Genomic DNA, 20900 nt, shown 5'->3' with positions numbered 1-20900 from the left:
ATTCATGTCACTTCCCCCTCCCTTTTAACACTGAAAAAAAAAAAATAGAATTTTATTTCTGTTCTCAATTTTTGACTAACATTCCCTAATTTTGATTGAGGCAATTAATTGGTGGATTTTCTCTAGATTCAGAGCTTTTTCAACACACTGTTCAATGGAGTTGATCTAGGCCAGTTCCAATGGACTTCTGATGGAGAGCCACCTGCATCCAGAGAGAGGCCTGTGGGGAGTGAATGTGGGTCACACCATAGCAGCTGCGCCTTTTTGTTGTTGTTTGCTTGCATTTTGTTTCCTTTCTCATACTTTTTTCCCTTTTTGATCTGATTTTTCCTGTGCAGCATGATAATCGTGGAACTGCACATAGAAAAATTATACATGTTTGACATTTATTGGATTACTTGCCATCTAGGGAAGGAGATGGAGGGAAGGAAAAGAGAAAAAAAAATTTTGAAACAAGGTTTTTGAAGGATGGATGTTGAAAATTATCTATATGTTTCAAAAATAAAAAGCAAATAAATACAATAAAATTTAAAATAAAAATTTTAAAATCAAATATAAATAAATCAATTAAACAATTTATAATAAATATAAACAAATAATAAAAAAATAAAAACAAGCACCCTGTTCAGTTCTAGAATATTGTTTTATTTAATTGTTTAATTCCTGCTGTTTAGCCTGGGTATTCTCAGTCTTGAAACCAGCGAGCACTGATTGAGTGCTTGCTGTATGGCAGGCACTGACTACCGAGGAGACACTAAAAAGCTCCTTACAGTCTCTGCCTCCGAGGAGTGATGTACAAGGGGTGAAACACAGACATGAGAAAGCCCCACGATCTAGGGGATTTCTCCAGACGGACGGAAGGCCACCCCGGGCAAAGGCTGGGAGCCCGGAAGGGTCGCTTGGGGAGGGATTCTGAGTTATCGGTACATAAGGACGCTGAGTGAGGGCTGGTGGGTGGGAGTGTTAAAGCAGGACGGCACACGAGGACCTGTGACTTTATTGCGAGCAGGCCCCCAGGGGAGCCTAACCGCTGACTGCGGCCCCCAGCGCCTGCGGTTTCCCGGCTTTGTATCTTTCCCCTTTGGTCAGTTTCCTCCTGCACAGCCATGTGGATTGCACGCGGAGAACGACGTCACGCAGCTCTCCGACTCGGGGATGCTGTAGCAATAACGACCGTCGGAGACTCTCTTTCCGTGTAATTGGAGAGAAGCAAAAAATGATAAAATTCACAAACATACGAGAGTGACGCCCCGCGGGCAGGGAACTCCGGGAGACCCGGAGCCAAAGCAGCCCCGGGCACGTGTTGGCCGGTCCCTTCACCGCAGCCCGCCTCAGTTTCCTCGGCTGTTCAAATGGAACAGGGACACTTGGAAGGTGCTTGGTACTTTCCTGGCACACAGAAGGCGTCCTATAAATGCTCATTATTATTTTCTCCAAGCTCTAGCAGGGACTCTGGCATACAGGAGGTGCTCAATAAATGCTTGAGGACATGAGGCATTTGGTAAGGATGCCTGAGCAGCCTCTCCCGTCTCTTTCCTCCTCCCCCCACCATCCCGCAGGAGGGGGCAAAGAGCTCCTCAATCCCCAAAGCGCCAGGGCCCGCCAGGACTCAGATGACGCAATCCCTTCCTCCGCCCACGCTCCCAAAGCGCGCCCCCACAACGCCGCGAGCGCGCGGGCACGCGCACACTAGCGCAGGACTCCCGCCGGAACTGCGGTTGTCTCGGCGCTGACGTCACGTCTCTGCGGCAACCAATCGCAAGCCGCCGAGTCCTCTGGCTAGGCCAATGAGAACTCGGCTCTCCGGCCCCGCGAGAGGGGGGCGGGGCGGCCGCCCGAGGCGGCGCACGTGAGATTTCGCCGGGGAGCGCACGCGCAGTGATGGGTCCGGGCCTGGGACTGGGGGCTCGGGGCTGGGGGCGTCTCCTGCCGTGGCTGAGGCCCCGCGCCGGCCTTCCCTGGGCCGGCACGAGGCCGCCGCCGCCGCAGGCGCGGAGCCGGCCGGGCCGGGGGTTGGTTCCCGCCTCCGTTGTAGGGGCGCGCGGGCTCCAGAGCGGGGCGCAGCAGGACGGGGCTGACGCCCGAGGAGAGCGGGCCGCGGCAGGTACGAGGGGGGCGGGGCCGAGGCCTGTTGGTGCGCCGGCCCCCCCTCTCCGGGCCTCCAGAGGCCGCCGCTTCCGCTGTGGGGTCCGCCCCTTCCGGCTCGCGGCCTCGGCCCCTGCCTGCCAGTGGGGAAACTGAGGCCCGGGGAGTGGGGGAGGGGCCGGAGGTGCGGGTGGCGGCCTCCACCCGCCTCAGCTTGTTCGTCCGTAAAATGGGAGCCTCCCGCCCCAGCGGGGTTACAAGTGCACCACAAGCCGGCAGCCCGAGCGGCCGGAAGCAGCTCACCGGGGGGGGAGGGGCGGCCCTTTGGGCCTCGGGTCCGGCCCTCGCACAGGGCTGTTCCACGGGAGCAGCGGCACCGCAGGCGTCCTTCCCGTTCTACAGGGGGTGGAACTGAGGCCCTGCCCGCGGTCCCACAACCAGCCTCCCCGAGGAAGGGTCCGAGTCCCGGTTCTCCCGCCGCGGGCGCTCTTTTGCCCGCCGATCGCGGCCGGCCTCGGTGTTCCCTTCCCCGCTGGGAGGGGGTGGGGAGGGCGCGCAGTATATGCGCGCTGACTCCCGCCCGTTGTGCGCTCCGGGGGACGGGCCAGGGCGGGCTCTGAGCCCCCGTAGCCCTGCACACTGCGGCATCTGTGACAAATGGGGTGCTCTCTGCCCCCTCCCCCCCCAAGCTGACCCGGAACGGGGCGACGTTACCCATCACCAGCCTCCGGGCCGGTTGCTGTTTCCCTGCAGTGCCCCGGGGGCCCGGGGGCCCGGTTGCCAGCCCCCTCCGAGAGGGCCCACGTGCCCTTGGGCCGGGCGGCTGGGCCCTTTGGCTCCGAGCTGGGCCTTTGATGCTCATGTTCGGTCCCACCCAGGCTGGGCCTGCGGAGCCCTCCAGGTCCCGGGTGTGACTAGTGGGGGCTTCGGGGCGGGGCGCCCGCCCGGACCTGGGGGCGGGGGCTCTGTGGCACCTTATTCCTAGTCTAGGTGAACCAGAGGTCCTCCTGGGCCCTTCGGCCGGAGGGAGGCTCCCCCTTCTCCAAGAGCAGCTCGTTGAGCTGGGTCTGTGTCCTCCCCGTGGGGCCCGAGTGCTCCAGAGGCAGGGCCTTGTCTCCTTCCTCCTCCCCCTCCCCAACCAGGCCGGGCTCCGGGCTTGTCCGGGACCTGAGTGCTGGGGGGCCCAGGGGAGAGGGCGGAGGGGGGGCAGGGTGTGTTTGTCCAACTGCTGGTGCTTCCCCCGGTCTGGGGAGAGCTGCTGCGAGATCCTGGTCTCGGTTCCAGTAACTGGAGACCTCTACAGGGCCCTGGGTTGTGTCCCTGCCCGAGACTCCCGGCATCCCCCTGGGCTTTTCTGCGCCTTTATCGTTAATAAAGATAAGGCTCCCGGGAGGCTTCTGGACAAGGGTCCGCTTCCTGGTGCAGGCACAGGACCTCGGGAGTCCCCCCGGCGCCGGGCCCTCCCTGAGGAGCGGGGTCTCATGGCCACAACGTTGGCGGTGTGTTCCAGGTCACCGGGGACCCAAGTTTGACATCAACCTGCTGGTGTCCCTCTTGAGGCAAGAAAACGCAAGAGACATTTGTGTAATCCAGGTTTCCCCAGAGCTGAGGTACACGGACTACTTCGTGATTGCCAGTGGGACGTCCACGCGGCATTTGCAGGCTCTGGCCCAGTACCTCGTGAAGACGGTGAGTGGGGTCTCCTAGCTGACAGCTATGGCAGGCTGTCTTCCCCCCGCCCCCCAGGCCAGGCTCTCTGCCCTTTGACCTCTGCCCCTAGTGGAGAGAGTTCCAAAACTATCCAGTTTGTCCCTTACACTGTGTGGGAGTCTGTGCAGGCGGGCAGCCTGGAGGAGGGAGGTCCAGCTCAGCTTCTGCCTGCTCCGGGAAGCTTTCCCCTGGGGGCTTGCCCTGATGCCCAGTGAGCCTTTCCCCAGTGCCCAGTGAGCCTTCCCCTGAGGGCTTGCCCTGATGCCCAGTGAGCTTTCCTCTGGGGGCTTGCCCTGATGCCCAGTGAGCTTTCCTCTGGGGGCTTGCCCTGATGCCCAGTGAGCCTTCCTCTGGGGGCTTGCCCTGATGCCCAGTGAGCCTTCCCCTGTGCCCAGTGAGCCTTCCCCTGATGGCTTGCCCTGACCAGTGCCCAGTGAGCCTTCCCCTGGGGGCTTGCCCTGATGCCCAGTGAACCTTTCCCCAGTGCCCAGTGAGCCTTCCCTGGGGCTGCCCTGATGCCCAGTGAGCCTTTGCCCAGTGAGCTTTCCTCTGGGGGCTTGCCCTGATGCCCAGTGAGCTTTCCTCTGGGGGCTTGCCCTGATGCCCAGTGAGCTTTCCTTTGGGGGCTTGCCCTGATGCCCAGTGAGCCTTCCCCTGAGGGCTTGCCCTGATGCCCAGTGAGCCTTCCCCTGGGGCTTGCCCTGATGCCCAGTGAGCCTTTCCCCAGTGACCAGTGAGCCTTCCCCTGAGGGCTTGCCCTGATGCCCAGTGAGCCTTCCCCTGGGGGCTTGCCCTGATGCCCAGTGAGCCTTCCCCTGGGGGCTTGCCCTGATGCCCAGTGAGCCTTTCCCCAGTGCCCAGTGAGCCTTCCCCTGAGGGCTTGCCCTGATGCCCAGTGAGCCTTCCAGTGCCCAGTGAGCCTTCCCCTGGGGGCTTGCCCTGATGCCCAGTGAGCTTTCCTCTGGGGGCTTGCCCTGATGCCCAGTGAGCTTTCCTCTGGGGGCTTGCCCTGATGCCCAGTGAGCCTTCCCCTGGGGGCTTGCCCTGATGCCCAGTGAGCCTTCCCCTGATGGCTTGCCCTGATGCCCAGTGAGCTTTCCTCTGGGGGCTTGCCCTAATGCCCAGTGAACCTTTCCCCAGTGCCCAGTGAGCCTTCCCCTGAGGGCTTGCCCTGATGCCCAGTGAGCCTTCCCCTGAAGGTTTGTCTGATGATTGGGATTTTAGGGGGTGATCTAGCAGAAGTCACAGGGTAGCCCAGACAGCTGCAGGGTGGGCCCAGCCAAGCCCCAGAGCCACAGTGTTGCCCTCTGCCCCTCGAGACTGCCAGGGGGGAGGCAGGAGCCCCAGGTTTGACTTTGGGCTTTCTTATCTTGGTTCGGGCGGCCTCTGCACCTCTCACTCTGGCCAGGACATGAGGGTTTGGGTGTCTCTGCCACATTCCTGATTGGGGGCCAGAGGAGGGAAATGGGCTGGTCACACTGACTATCATTTTGGAGAATGGCCCCCACCAGGAGCCATCTTCTAGGGGGCCTGAGGAACCCGAAGGTGGCGTGAATGGAGGAAGGTTGTGTGTGCCAGCGGAGAGGCCCCCCTGCCCAAAGAGCGCTGACTCTTTTCTCTGCCCTGGGTCTCCCCTGTAGCTGGCTTGGTGTCTGAGGTTTTTCTCGGCCCCAGAGAGCGCCCCTTAGCATTGGCCCTTGTGGGGTTTTAGGGCACACCTGCCCCCCTTAGAGTGCCTTTGGAGCATGTGTTAATGTTTAGGATGGGGGAGAATCAGAAGTCGGGATGCCAGATTTGGCCCCTTCCCTTACAGTCATGGGGGGTGACCAGCTCTGTAAGGGGGGGCAGCTCCACCTTGGAAGCCTGCCCCGCATTGTCATGGGGACCTTGGGGGAACTCGGTTTCCTTGTAAGCTTTGGTGGTTAGAGCAAGTTCTCTTGTGAAGGAGGTCACCTTTTCCCACACACACATCCCCTTTTTGACCCAGAACCAAATTTTCAGTGCCATGAGGACCTTGTAAAGAAGAATGGTTTGGACTCATCTGGCTTTTTGTTCCAGCATAAGTTCCTGAAATCGAGAAGTGATGCTTATGTTCGGATCGAAGGGAAGGATGCAGATGATTGGCTGTGTGTGGATTTTGGTAAGTTGGGGGGCAGGGGACGCTTCCAGAGAGAATTTGTTTCAGGGGTGATATATACATATAGGTACATATTTATATATCAAAGAAGTCTCTCAGCTCTTGCTGCAAACTTCTTTCAGACTGTTTTCAGGAGCCAGGGAGTAGGCCTTTGAGAGCAGCATGCCTGTCACCAAGGGAAAATGACTGACATTTGTTTTAGACATTAAAACAAATATTTGCCGAGTGACCAACCAGGAAGCCTGGTGTCCAGACCTCCCCGTCCCCGGCCCTCCCCTCCTCCCCACGTCTGACGCAGATGCTGAGGTGGGAGCTTGCCACCATTCATTCGTCCCTTCATCCACTCATTCCACAAACACTTAGAAGCCTGCTACATGCAAGGTGGTGGGCTTCATGGGAGCACAGGGGAGTGGAGTCCGGAGATGAGGGAGACATCCACTGCCTTCTGGGAGCATGCAGCCTAAGGGGGGAGATGGGATGGAAACAGGTGGCCTCCGGGGCCCACGATGGGATGGATGGGGATGGTGCAGACACGGAGCGCTTTGGGGGGCACACTGTTGCCCCCGGGCTCGCCATCACATAAGCAGTGGGAGCAGCCCTCAAGCTGGGTCTTCCCGTGTGGACAGTTCTTTCTTTAATGAGCAGAGATGGAGGGGAAGGGAATGAGCCATGGCAGGACACGACAAAGCGTATTCTGAGGATGGAGAAGTATCCGTCCCAAGCCCCGATTGGAGAGCTGGGACTCCTGGCCTCTGTCCCCACCACCCCCCACCCCCACCCCGGGAGCTCCGTACTAGCCCCTCAACAAGGCCTTTCGTCTCTCAGCCCGTTTCCTCATCTGTACAAGAAAGGGGGGAGCCATTATTGGAGGAGTGCCTTGGGGTCAGTGAGGCAGGTTGGCTGAAGGTGAGGGAGCAGGGTGCTACAGTGTCAGAGTGAGGGAAAACAGACCCCAGAATGGGGAGGCTGGGTCCCAGAGGATCGCAGGGCTCCTGGCCCAGAGAGAGGGGTGTCAACTTGGAAGGGGCTTGAGCTTGGTGAAAAGGGGGAGAGAGAATAGTCAGAGAAGTCCAGGCTTAATCCTGGATTCTGCTGGAGCACAAAAAGGAGGCGGTCTGGGTCAGCACCTGGGGTGTGAGTGACAGACATGGGGGACAGCCAGGGAGACTTAACGTGGGAGTGCTAGAAGGCTGATCTAGGCTCCCCCCAACCATTCTCAATGAGGAAACAGGTCCCAGAGAGGCGAAAGTGGTGGCCCAGCTCTCAAAATGAGAGAGCAGCAGCCGGTCAGTCAGAGCAACAGGAAGTCCTCACTCTCTGCAGCCCCCTGGCTGGGCGCAGGTGAGGAAGGCCTGGGCAGCCCAGCCATGTCCCTTAGCTGCTCCCCTCCTCTACTGGGGCAGAAAGACCAAGGAGCGGGCCAGCTTGGGCCCTTGCCAGCTTCCAGCACACAATTAGACAGGATCTCTTTGGTCATTCATCTAAAATGGAGCCCTTCAAAGAGATCGCACATGTCTAGTAACAAAGTGGAAGATGAGACTAAGGTACATGAGCCACCATGTTGACCTGGCTGGATTTGTTAAGAATTGCACATTTCACATCAGTGCCCCAGTTAATCTATTTACATAGATGTGCATGTATGTCTCTTGTCTCCCTGGCTGTGTGCACTGTCTTCCATAAATACTTTAAATGTGTCTTTTAGTAGTTAGGATTTCCTAAATTAAGGAACTTGGCTTCCTAAGTTTGGGCAATGGCTCTGCCTTGATCAGCATTACTAGTTTTCAGATCAAGATTTTGATGCACCTACATGATCAGATTTTGAAGAAGGAACCACTGTTTTTGGTTGCATATAAACTAATAAAGCATGTATTTAAACTGTAAGTAGAAGTATTTTATGGGGGAAATTTAGTTTTGCTAACTAGTGATTTAAATGAGTCCTGATAGCCAGAAGAATTTTTATGGTGAAATAACCTTCAGGAACTTGTGTTTGAGAGGGATGGAGTCTGTTTTGTCTGCTCTATAGAAAGGGGCAAGTGTGAGTTAGTGGAACGGACTGAACCTGAAGCCAAGAAATCTCTATTCTATCCTTTGTGAAATCTTTTAGCTTCTCTGCTTCACTCTCAGGAAAACAAAGGCACAATTGCTCATCCTGTTTGCTTTGCAGTGTTATTTTAAAGGAAACACTCATTAGATACAAAAATGAACTGGTCTGTGTATAAACATATCCAATCTGTGCCAACACCTACACGGCACTTTTGATAGTGGTAATTTGTTTAGCATTAGTTGTAGTTATTTCTAGTCATACTTGAAATAGTCTGCAAAAAATTGGGTACAGGCTTGGTTAGGATAGCTTTAGAGTTCCTACCTCTACTCTTTCTCTGAATCCTTTCCCTCTTTTTGAAAGAACAGGAAAGTTTAGGGTTAGAAAAACACTTTTGCTGGTTCTGCACTGGTGGGGATGCATTGCAGTGATGGAAAAATCTCATTGTTACAAAATGGAAATTGCTTTTTGTGAACATCCCTTGCTTAGATTCTAGAAATTCGTCTTTTAGGGGGAGGTCGCTTGGAGGAAAGTGACCGTCTTTGAGGACAGCCTGGCTGGTCTACACTTGTGGCGAGCTGGGCCTTCCAGAGTCTCCTTGGACAGTGAGAACCCCCTTAGCCCAGGGTGGGCTTTGGCCTTCTCCACAGGGAAGGCCTTAAAGGCTCTGCCTAAACTCAAAAATTATAAGTCTAGGAGTGCATCTGACTTTTCATAACTCTTGTCTCCCTGACAGGCAGTATGGTGATTCATTTGATGCTTCCAGCAACCCGAGAAACCTATGAATTGGAAAAGTTATGGACTCTGGGCCGTTTTGATGATCAGTTAGCTCAGATCGCACCAGAGTTACTGCCTGAAGACTTCATCCTTGGATTTCCACCAGAAGAGGAGCCTTCGGCATGTTCTCTACTAGAGGTCAAAAGGGAATAAAGTAAGAGCTTGGAAGCAACTAGAATCAGGCAATGTTATGATGAGATTCTCTGTTTGGATTTGTAATAAATTAATCCACTAGGAGAGTTGAGCTTCTGAGTCCCGTTAGAAGCCTTTGATGTTGAGCACACTCTTACATGCACTCGATGTGGAAAGCATAGAAAGCTTTGGGTACTGGGCACTGGCAAAACTTCAGGGACAAGCTCTTTCTTGTAGACACATTATCTTAAGCAAGGAGTACTACCTACTGTCAGGAGTGTTTTCAAACTTCATTGGAAACTGGCAATTTATGTATCTATCTAAATTGCTTCAACATTTTTCCTGATCAGTTTTTTGTGACGTGCAGAAATAACCCTTTAAGGAGTGATAACATGGGGATCATCTACACTGGGTCTTAATTTTCATTTTTTTATTTGTGAGGAAAGAAGAAAGCCTCCATGTGAAAAATAGGCAGATTTGTCGATTTGACATCGACAAAACATGAAATAAAATTGTTAACTTGATAGAATGGCTGGTTCTTTATATTATATATAGTTTGCCCAAGGTACTATAGTTCTAGCTAGATGCTTATTAATAATAGGAGTTTAGAGTCTGATTATGTTTATTCACTTCCTCTGAATGCCTTTTCATGTTAATAATTGTGGAATTTAAGTCGTGCACATTTCAGAGCCTATTAACTGCCACCAGTTGGAGGGGGAAAAAAATCAGTTCAGTGATACTCAGTTTTGTGACTGGTTAACTGACAGATGTTATTCCGAAAAGCCACAAAACTATATACTCTATAGAAAGATGGGACTAATGATAATCCAAGCTAAAAGTTATAATTTAATGTGGAATAACTAGCTAACATATGAAGTTATACAGGGCATGAAACCTAAATCACTATCTTAGTTTTTCTTTTCCCTTTGAATTGACCTATTTAACAAATTTAAGTACAACTCAGGCTTACAGAACATTCATCAGTGAGGCATGTCCTAAAATAAAATGTGAAACTCTGCTTTGATACTAATTAAATTTCTTACTATCCCCTATAGAGCAGTTATGATACTTGGCTTCCGGAAGCAATTTAACTAGTCATAGGTTAGCAGAATGAGATGGGAGGAAGACTGGTTTATTTTCAAGTCCCTTTCAAGGCTATCACAGAGCAGCTTAACATTAGTCTCTATCCAGGATGATTTTGAGAAGCCTATCCTTGATCTCAAAGCGGCTCAATGTTTCCTTGAGTCTGTAAAGTAATAGCAAGGAAATTTTTATCCAAAGTCTTCCCTTTTCTATCTACCAAGACTAATAGATAAGTATGGTATGTCTGGAGGAAGGTGCCTATATTTACAAGCTAGATCCAACTGGTAGACAAGTGCTTCTTGTTCAACATATATCCCTCCTGGCAGGATCTGCCAGAGGTCTCTCATTGCTTAGAGTAACAAAGCTTCTTCCCTAAACAGAAGTGATTGGTTAACAGAACTTAGTGGACACAAGCAGCAGAGATTGGTCTGGGATTTTGGTTTCCTCTGCCTCAAAAACAGCCCTTCCTTAGCCCTCAACCAGTTAGAATATCAGCAATGGAAGTTTTCTTCTATGCTTTGGAGTTGTGTTATACAACTGTGCTACCTAATCTTTGCTTTTTAAAGGTAATTTCTAACGTTTAAAAAAAAAAAGAAAAAAAAAAGAAATTCCTGCTGGCATTCAGATCTGTCAACTTTCACACCAGAGTTACACACACACCATGAGCCATGGTGGGAGTGAGTGGGGCTGGGTCAGAAGGAAGACACCCTGGAGGCGTCTGTAGAAGAGAAGCTGACTTGGAGCTGACCCTGCCACTAAGAGTTTGCTTTGCCCAGGACACAGTGATCCCGCCTGCACTCGGCCAGTGAATGTGTTCTGGCCTCAGAGCCACTAGTGTAAAAGACCAAATAGGAAAAAACATCAAAACCACATACATTAAGGAAACTAAACTTAAGGATGACTTACTCCATTCAGAAGTACCTTGAGCTGCACTGGGAGCACCGGGGGACAAAAATGAATCCTACTCTAGGGCGTGGGGGGGAGGAGTGTTAGGCTCATTTCTTAACTAGGCCCAGATGCTCCCATTAGTCAAATTGTAATTGAAAAGTATAATATTTAATCATAATAATTGACTAAAAATTAAAGGAAAGCAATAGTACTTAAATTAGCAATAGAAATAAAGTATCTATCTGTTAAAAATGCAAAGCCACTGACACTTAGGAGTCTGAGCTTAAACTTGCCTCAACTAAAAGCCCAAGTTCTACACAGGGACTGTTCAAATGGAAGCAATTCCAGTTCCTTAGAAGGTGGTTTTAAATGCTAGATTCTGTTCCACTGTGAAAAGAAAGGGAGAGGCTCCTTTCTTTGCTAAAACTACCAAGTCTTATTTTAAAACTGATTAAGAAAAGAAAATGGAGAACATCATTTTCAAGATTATCTAAACTGTATGAGGATTTTTTGGGGGGAGGGGGAGATGGGGGAAAAGTGTATTCTATGCAGAAATGCCTCATTTTAATATGATTTTAAGAAGGAGATTACCAAATTCTGTAGCTGGCCCTTGGAGATTGGTTCCTTCATACACAAAGACATCCTGGGAGAGGGCTTGGAGGCAAAGTGCCTGGCTCGGGGTAGACCACTCACCCATGCACACACACACATACGCACATCCATGGACACACTTGCACACACACATACCCATGCACACCAATTGTTGCCGCCGCATTTCACAAACTGAGGTAGATTGAAGTTTATTGGAGAAACTTGAATGCGTAGTAGCACAATCATTTTTTTTTTTTTTCAAATTACATTTTGAAATTGGAGAGAAATTTAGTTGCTTTCCTACATCCCTGTCTTTTGACTATTTTATTTTCAACTGGTTGGTTGCAGACTGTGTATAAATCCTGCTGTATTTTATCTTTAAGCCAGACTAGGAGGCTTTATTTTAGGTGTTTTGGGTTTGTTTGTTTTTTTCTTTCCGTGTTTAGCTCATGTTTAGACTTTCAAGGTGGTTTAGTGTGGCCCATGACAGTGGCTGGATATGTAGCCTTTCCTTTTCTTTAAATATGGTCATATCTTTGACCTTTCTTGCCCTCCCTGGTTGTGGTGATAACAGCTGTGATCATCTAAAAGCATGACAAGCATCAGAAATGGCCCAACAGATCACATGGCCTACAAAACGAAAGAGGAAGCTTGCTCTTGGAACACAATGAACGTCCGCACGGACTGCATGGATCTGCACCGAAGCATTGTTTCTTTAGGCAGTGATGGTCAAAGGCACAAAGGGTTCATGCATCTAATAAAGGAGCACAAACAGTCCAGTCTCCTGCAGCTGGTTCAGCTCGACCCCCCAGACCCCCAGCATCTCGCCATCACTTCTCGGTTCTGTTTCCCAGAAGAGGACCAATTCTTTTAAAGCCCATTTTAAAAGATCAAACATAAGTGGCATTGCTGCTCTCCTGTTGGCATTGTTCAGAATCTTAGAATGTTGACTGAATTTGGTAAATTTTGGTGGTAGAAGCCTTAGAAGGCCCGGGTTTTTGTTTTCCAATTTTATTTTTATCAACCACCAGTTCAAAGCATCATGTGCTCTTTGCCCAATTAGCTCATCTTGTTTCTCACTGTTGGCCGATCAGATTTTAAATCTGCTTTGTTTTTAAGAAAAAAAAAAAGTTCTGGGACTATTTTTTTTTTAAATCAAAAGTACAGATTACCAAAAAAAAGAAAAAAAGAAAAAGATTTTTTTTTTTTTGGTTTTTTGTTTTTTGTTTTGTTTTTTTTTTAGTTTTTTTTTTTTAGTTTTTTGTTTTTTTTTTAAGTGCTCTCTACGCCTGAGGTAGTTTTGTAAAATGCATATTCTTCTTTCCAGGCCCTGGCCAACACACTCAACATTTCCCTTAGTAAAAATGCAACCAAATTTTTTAAAAAATGCCACTGGCTTGGGGTACATACATCTAATGTTTAATTATACTTGTTGACAATTTACTGGATATAATTCTAGTCCACCAATAATACCACCGGCTTATTTTCATGAGCAATGGATAAGGAGCAATGCCTTTCTTTCTCTCTGTTTAAAGTTGGTAAGGTGAGAACACAAAGCTTAATATAACCAACTGCTAAAATGGTAGGAGAATATCAAGGACAATAAACATCAAGTCACTTTACACAAATTCAAGAATATAACACAAGGGAAATGACTCTTAATTTTCTTGTTCTTGTAGATGTCGTTGTTCTTCTTCTTGTTGGTTCTTTAAAAGCCAGGTTCCGGAAACTTGAGAGGACATTACATAGAAATTTTTTAAAACACGAATTCAAATTTTGCCTGGTCTTCAAATAAGCTTTTGGTAGGTGGGACTTCTAATTGTGATTTAGGGATAGGTGTTTCCTCACCCATCTATTATATTTAGTCTCGTCTTTGGTTTGGCATCTTTTGTTGAGATGGGCCGTTTCCTTAACCTCTCTACTTGCGCCTGGACTGAGGTTGGCCGCTTGGCCCAGGGACGGTGGCGGAGGCACCGCCACCACCACCAGTCGCGGCGGCGGCCGAAGCAGCAGCAGCCGCAGCAGCGGCTGCGGCGGCAGCATTGGCATTCTTCTGCTGCTGCATTTGCTGCTGCCTCTTAACCTGTGCCAGAATCTCTTGGATTTTTCGCTGGGCGAGCTGTAAGAGGACAAAGCCTTGTGAAGAACACTGGGTCAGAACTCGGCAAAGGCTCTGCAGCCACCCCTCCGACTCTTGTTCTACAAGACTTACAGGGGAGGTCAGTGGGAGCGCAAAGACAGAAGCTCACTTTCTAGGACTGGTGTCTGCAGGATGCAGCCACTTTTTTCAGCCAGAGTCACCTAGCTACCAGCCTCACAGAGACACATGCAGAAGGAGGAGGAGGAGGAAGAAGGAAGGAAGGAAGAACACTTAATGCTGAGGTTTTGGAAAGGTAACAGCCTTGCCTGTGAGCATGTTTATCTAGCACTTACCTGGCACGCATAGAAGTGACCAGTTATCTTCACAATCACTTCATCATTCTCATCGGGGATCTGATCACGGGGAACAACCACCTCAGCACTGGTCAGATTCTGCAGCTCGTTCACCTGCAAACAAATATGCACATTATCAGGGGTGGCCTTTTCCCACGATGGGAGCTTTAGTCATAGGAACCTTACCGATTCCTATTCTGAATCGCTTCCCCTAATCCCTCACCATGAGGTGGAAGTGACTGACCAAGTGTTCCTGAAAGTCGGCTTGAAAATGATGTGGGCAGACCTGATCCCGAGCCAGGAAGGCTTAAAGTGGAGTCCAGTAATCGTTTATTTCAAGACCAACCAGAATTTCAGTGAACTCGCACCAGGATGACTGGTGGCAATGGATTTTTGGCCACATCAATTCTGAAAGACCAACTTTTAAATCCTTTTGAGGTCTCAGGGTTTGAGGAGGAAGCAGCCTCCCAGTAAAAGTCATAGATCTTTGAGACATTGGAAGGGCATCATTACTTCAAAGGAGCATTGCTATTACTTACAAACAAGAAAAAGAGGGAAAAAGGCAACTTCCCCCCAAATTCAGGTAAGCTAGTTTTACCAGGATGTGTAGTTATCAATTTAAATGCAATATATATAATTTAAAGGGGTATTAAAACACTTAAAAGTGTCACACCCTTACAGTTGTTCCCAATAGAGGTACCTCAAGGACAGTCCTTTTCTCATCCCTATGCCCAATGGAATAGTATTTATCAAATTCCTGACCAGTGTGATAGAACGATTGTGAAAGCCACACTAATGGAGCAGACGCCCGACCCCCCAGCATGGGCAACATCCTACACCAACACTGACTAGGAATACATAAGGACAGCTCTGGTTTGAACCTAAGGGTGTCCCTTTAGGACTCCATGCCCTGCCCTTGGTCCTGTCCACATGAATAGATAGGCCCAGATTCAGTCCTCTGAAATTGTTTGACACTCTCCCTTTCATAGGATTATAAAGTTTTTACTGAAACACTCACCGTTTTTCCTCCTTTGCCAATGACTCTCCCCGCAGCGTAGGAGGGCACCTTAATGTGGGCCTCCAGCTTCACCTCTTCCTTGGGACCAAAGAAGTTTTCCTCCTTGAGCTTTCCGTAGATCCTTCCTTGAGCCTGTAAATACAAACACCAACCCCACGATGATGAGGACATGATACACACAGGGCCAGTAAGTTTCAAGACAGCCTCAGTGACTCCAGAGCATTTACCTGCCGTGTCACCTCTGACTCTGGAAGAGCCCTTCCCTGAGAGATGTCAGCAAAGGCAAGGAGCCTGATCTGACCAAGTAGTAACCAAGTAATTGAGATAACAGAGTACCCAGGGCATTACGTGGTACTTGGCAGGAAATTAAGAATGATTCGTCATCATTACTTAAGAAAAATTAATTTTTTTGCATTTCAACCCAAAAGGTGAAATCCCACATAGTCCCACACAGTGCATTTTTTTTCAGAGTGGGCACCAAAGTGCCTGCCTCTTAACGCAGAGGTACTCTTAAGTGAATCAGGAAAAACCTAACCTGCCATCTGTCAGACAAGTTAAATTGTTTTCTGCTCGGGGAGGACTTCAACAGGCAATCGGATTGTGTATGAAGTTAGCACTTGCTACTACTGAGCCATTTCCAACTGAGAGTCAAATGCATGAACCATAGGGAACAGTCAGTATATCCTACAGAAAGCATGAGGACATCTGTATAGGTGAACCTCTACGGGCATGAATAATGAAAAATCCAATCAACTAGCAGCTGATCTGCCAAGGCCAACCAGAGGGCCTGCGCTGCCTCTGCCCTCCCTGCTGTCAAAGAGAGGCACAGTTCTAATTCTGTGTTAGAGGATTACAGGAAAAAGAAAACCTTTTGTTTCCATTTCTTCCCTTTTATCCATTCTGAAAGTGTCTGGACATAGGAGTAGCCAGGCTTAACATGAGGAAAGATGGCATACCTTCCTTCCCAGGTACCATGGACAAAATGTATATTTACCTTCTATAGACACAAGTAAGAACTTTTACACAAATGTACACAAAACAGCTCTTATAATCAAGAGGCAGTCTAGTATCCTCAATATTTTAGCCAAAAGGCTATTTAATTGCAAATGCAACAGAACTAGAAGGGAAGGGCAACATGTCAGACCAGGGCCAATGGAGATCAAAGGCTTATCTAGAGCCAGCAAGGGCAGAAGGAAATGAATCCATTCGTTTAAAGATGAGGGATTTCCTCAGAAAGAAGTCTCAAAAATGAGGCACAGATGAATTCCCTTAGCCTCTAATGGCCCAAGCAGACTGATAAACATAGCATCTCTAGAAGGCAAGGAATTTTAAACTGGAATATAAAAACAGCCTTGAAGAAAATTAAAATAATTTTCCCTTTCAAGTTTATTTTAAATCGTGAACTTATAGAAATGTATCTAGTGAGTTATTTTGAGGATAATTCCAATTATACTCATACCATCAAACACTATAGCCTTAGGAAAATAGATCCCTAATATTACTCAAGTTCATTTTAAAGGGAAGCCAAAAGTTACAACATTTTGGGGGAAAGAGCATTTAACATATTCTCTAACATTGGCATTACCTAATCAAGCCCATTCCATCTGTAAATCATACCTTAAACTGGGCTTCAGGGGGTCCAGTGATGATCACCATCCTCTCCTTGGCATCTGGTGTCTCAGGAGGAGCAATCTACAACACATAAATTTCATCAGCACAGAGTTCTGCTTCTGGTAGCACAGCCATTCCCATGATATTTTTATGATTCTATGAAGTGGATGTCGAGACAAATGGGGTAGAGGAAATATTAAGAAAGAAACTACTGATATCCAGAAGGGATATAGTAATGCCTGCAAACTGCTCACAGAGAACCGGCACGCCTCAGCAGCCAACTATCGCTCAGCCTCTGAACAAACCAGTCTCCCCCTCGAAGACTTGCAGTGAGGCAATAAACCAAAATTTTCCAAAGTATTCCATTCTCCTCTGGAATAATGCTCATCATTAGCACAGCTTTACTTAGTTTAAGCCTAAATTAGCTAGTTAAAGGAAGAAAAATACTTTTTTGTTTTAAAAGCAGACTGTTCTCACTGTCATCTACGCTATGAAGATGAACACAGAGCACTCTGAAAATAATGCTTGTTATTTGGTGGTTTAGTAATTGCTTCTTTACAGGCAAGGGAAAGTGACACACGTAAATCAGGTTCATCTTATAGAACAGCATATGGACAGATATAGTGGCTGCTTGGAACAAAAGGCTTAATGAAAGAAGCCTCAAAAGTCAACTGGTCCAACTGAAATCAAGCCTATCTCAAGAAGAAAGGGCTGCTCCTGTTTTAGAGAACTTTCCCATAAGAATCAGTCATATTTGGCAAAGTGCAAACTCAATACAAAGCTGTTTTTCTTTTTTATTGTACAAAAGACAGTTTGATGCAGTGGATAGACAATTTATATTCAGAAGTCTCATGATATGACCTTGGGCATAGACCTCAATTTTGTCGTCTATAAAGTGGGGATAATACTCATAGTACCTTCCTCATAGTAATTGTGAGACTCAAATGAAATAATACATGTAAAGTACTATGTAGCTCTTACAACAGTACCATGTAAATGCCAATTGTTATCAGTTGCTTACAACATTTTAAAAAACTGGATTAATGTTGTTATCTTATACAAATCTGCCTTTTAGATCATCTTCTCCTTGGCATCCCTTCCCTGGGGCCTCTGGTTAGTTTTGTTGGATTGGCTCTAGGGAAAAGACTCTAGCCCTCTCACCTTGTGCCAAGGAGACAAATAACTTACTTGAGTCTACTGAAAGTATCTTTTCCTCAGTTCAGCATTTTTTTATACATATATAAATTTAAATGGTGGGAAAGATAGGCAACATCAACTTTGCATTTCAGATGGGACTCCATTTCTCCTTGCAGCATAAAAATGAACTCCTGAAGGAGCACACATATCCCTACTACACAGGCAAAACATTTAGGTTCAGAGAATCATAGAGCAGTAAATCAACCAACTGACCCCTGGATCATGAATTTAACCATGGGAGCTATTTCAGGATTATATGATTCAGGGACTTAAAAAATAAAAATATGTATTTCAGTAATTTACAATGTACATCATGGGCCATGTGCTAACATTTTAAAGATGAAGAATGTGTACCTTCAACACATTCCCCTTTGGATGCTCAGCTAGGTTTAAATGATCTGCATCCTGTATATTTTACAGAAATAAGCCCAAACCAAGCCGATACATTTGTCCACACCATGTGGTGCCAATTTAGGGAATAATTCTGAATTGAAAACCTTCCCATTAAGAAAAAAAGTATGTCTGACACATAATGAGTCTGGCAAAAGGAGGACGGGATCACATAGACACCCTAGATGGGAAGGATGGGAAGAGTACTGTTCCCTGACTCAGTGGGAGAAAAGATGTCCAATTCTAGCTCTGGAAAGTCACCTCCCAAAAGAGCACACATCCGTACCACAGGCAACCACTTCTAAGAAAAGACTCACAATTTATGCTGGGCACAAACCCCATTATTTGGCTCTTAACAGTCTGGTTCATTGCTTCCTGTGAACTCATGCTCTGCATTCTTCACTAATGAACAAATCTAGGGAGAATGAGATCAATGGAACCCCAGTTCTCAGATGCCAAGAGGCACAAGTGGGGCTAGTTTTTAGAAAAAAAGATCAACTCTGTTCTTTGAGTAGCTTGTTACTTATTTCAGAGAGTCAGAAGTCCTCTAGCCTAGAGGCAGCCCACAGCTGTAAAAGAATTCCTGCCCACATGACAGTGTCTGGAAGATGCTCATCCCATCTGTTGGATTGAAGACCCAAAGGTTTCCACCTTCAGGGAATTCTCAGGAAATTTTTCTTTTCAACAAGTTTAATGTGGTCTCTTCAGCTTAAAGTAAGTGAAGAAAAAGCAGGACCAAAAGAGTTTGGAAAGTCAAGGATGTCCAAAAAGCCTGGAAAGCTAGTCCTGATCAAATGGATCATTGGCTGCATAAAGCTGTCAAAGTGGAGGGGACACTTTCCTAAGGACATTGTATCAGAGTTATAATAAATAAATACCTTGATAGAAGCTCCTGCAAAACGAGAGAGCTGCTTGATATGCTGGCCCATCTTGCCAATGATGGCTCCCACAGCCATGGCTGGGATGAACAGGTGAACGGTCTCAGTTTCAGCCTGTTGCTGGAAGAGGAAAAGATAATATGGAATTCACATCTGCCAGGGACTGGGCCACCAGAGGGAAAAGGGTTTGAGAGACGCAGCCCCCTCTCAAAAAAATTGGTTCTTGTCACACATCTGAATTGTAGCCCGAGGGCCTTGCACACAGTAAGAACTTAGGGAACACAAGCAGAATGATTCTAGAGCCAGTGAGAGAGGAACCTCAGAAGCCAGAATTTATTCCGAAAACACCTGCTGAGCCTAAATCCCCCCATGTGAACAGCAGAGATCACTACTAATGGTCAACGTGATCAAATCCTTCACCTAAGATACCATAGGGTTAGCATTTCTTTCTGGTTTTACAATATCACTGTACTTTATAGATTAAAAACATCTAGGCTCTGCTTTACAGTTTAAAGAAAGCCTTCAGGAAGGCAAAATTAACTGAGTTAAAGGTTAAATAAGTGAACTATTTCTAGATTTCCCTCTAACCCCCCACTCCATTCCCAAGGTAAATGACATTGAACTCAGCATGTAAATTGCATAACAACCCTTAAGAGTTTCATAAATTTTATAGCTTCCTTTGTGTAGGAGTGATCAGGAATGATAAACAGCCCAGTTCAAAACTGCCAATGAGCCCTCTCGTGTAAGATTATCTAACAGTTGGGAAAACTGGCAGCTTTCCCAAAGACTGGCAAATTAAATGCTAGGCTGCACTCGTACAAGCCACTCTGCGTCCATGGCGTGACCATTAGGAGCATCGCCGCCTCACTGACACCATAGACCACTGCAAGCGTATTCTCCAAAGGAACATCACCTTTGGCCACTGCCAACTTACATCTGGTCGAAGAAACTGAGACCCTGCTTCTGATGCTACTGAACACAGTCCTGGCCCCTGCTAGGGACAAAGGCTTCAGAAGACTTCTGGGCCCTTCCTTTGTTATATCTAAATAAATGAGAAAGTCTAGGAAAAGCTGCCCTACCCCTTATTCTCTCCCCCTCCCCAATCCCTTTTCTCCCCCTGACACCCTCCCTGCCCCATTTTAGTCTTGTTTCCATGGTCTGCTTCTCGCTTCCATTCTACCACTTATTTGTTCAGCCTCCCATCCCAAACAAATCCTGGGCTCCCCAGCCCCTTCCTGGCAGTCACTCTGTTGCCAGCCTGCATGGCTGAAGGACACGGTGTGACCCAGCAGGCATGACATTTACACAAAGAGCAATTCAGAGCAGCTCTGTTCCTGGAAAAGGTTCTCTCTGTTTATTTTCCAATTTACGGGGCCATAACTGGATCAGCTGAGCTGAGGGTCAGCTCTGAATGTAAGGGGAGTACTTGGGGAGCACACTTAATGGGCTCATTTTATTTTCAGTTCACTTATGTCAGAAAAAAAGAATAAGACAACGATAAGCTTATGGGTAATTAGCTAAGAAACGGGTAATTATGTTTTTGAGACTAGGCAAAATTCCATAGACCAGGTAAAAGACACTCACAGATGTGCTTCTCTTGGGTTTGTTAAATCACACCTTATAGGTCCCTGTTAGGTAGTTTCAACTTTTAAACAAAATTTAGCAGACGGCCATATCCTACATTACAAAAGGATTTGCTCAATGCACTTCATTAAAACCCTTTTATCAATATGGCTCTTACAAACCATCTTGTATTGTAGGAATGCTTTTCTTGAGAAGTGTACCTTTCTCTAGAGTTGTCTCACTTCCTGTTCCAAAGAGGATGGATGTTAGGACCATCCCATTTCCCATTGACTAACCCAAGCCAATTCAGTAAGTCTGCCAAAAATTGAGAAAATGGCTATGGGAATAATAGCCAACCACCTCCCA

General features: G+C 47.7%; 2 protein-coding genes across 10 annotated transcripts in view; one reads left to right on the top strand and one right to left on the bottom strand.

Moving 5' to 3' along the window:
• Nucleotides 1–1881: 1881 nt before the first annotated feature.
• On the top strand, nt 1882–9406 carry MALSU1 (mitochondrial assembly of ribosomal large subunit 1). The gene is made up of 4 exons (XM_031940619.1): nt 1882–2104; nt 3596–3774; nt 5854–5935; nt 8710–9406. The coding sequence occupies exons 1-4, from the start codon at nt 1882–1884 to the stop codon at nt 8901–8903; spliced, it is 678 nt and encodes a 225-aa protein (XP_031796479.1). The 3' UTR covers nt 8904–9406.
• Nucleotides 9407–12687: 3281 nt separating this feature from the next.
• Nucleotides 12688–20900, bottom strand: part of IGF2BP3 (insulin like growth factor 2 mRNA binding protein 3) — a 102701-nt gene continuing 94488 nt past the window's right edge. For all 9 annotated transcript variants that reach the window (XM_031940611.1, XM_031940613.1, XM_031940615.1 and 6 more), the window contains 5 exons: nt 18972–19091; nt 16513–16587; nt 14896–15027; nt 13878–13991; nt 12688–13563 (listed from right to left, as the gene is read on the bottom strand). In XM_031940611.1, coding sequence (XP_031796471.1) covers nt 13363–13563; nt 13878–13991; nt 14896–15027; nt 16513–16587; nt 18972–19091 — 642 coding nt within the window. In that variant the 3' untranslated portion in view covers nt 12688–13362. The remainder of the gene's footprint in view (nt 13564–13877; nt 13992–14895; nt 15028–16512; nt 16588–18971; nt 19092–20900) is intronic.

This window comes from Sarcophilus harrisii, chromosome 5 (assembly GCF_902635505.1).
Source record: "Sarcophilus harrisii chromosome 5, mSarHar1.11, whole genome shotgun sequence".
NCBI lineage: Eukaryota > Metazoa > Chordata > Mammalia > Dasyuromorphia > Dasyuridae > Sarcophilus > Sarcophilus harrisii.
This window is presented reverse-complemented; position numbering and strand designations above follow the sequence as displayed.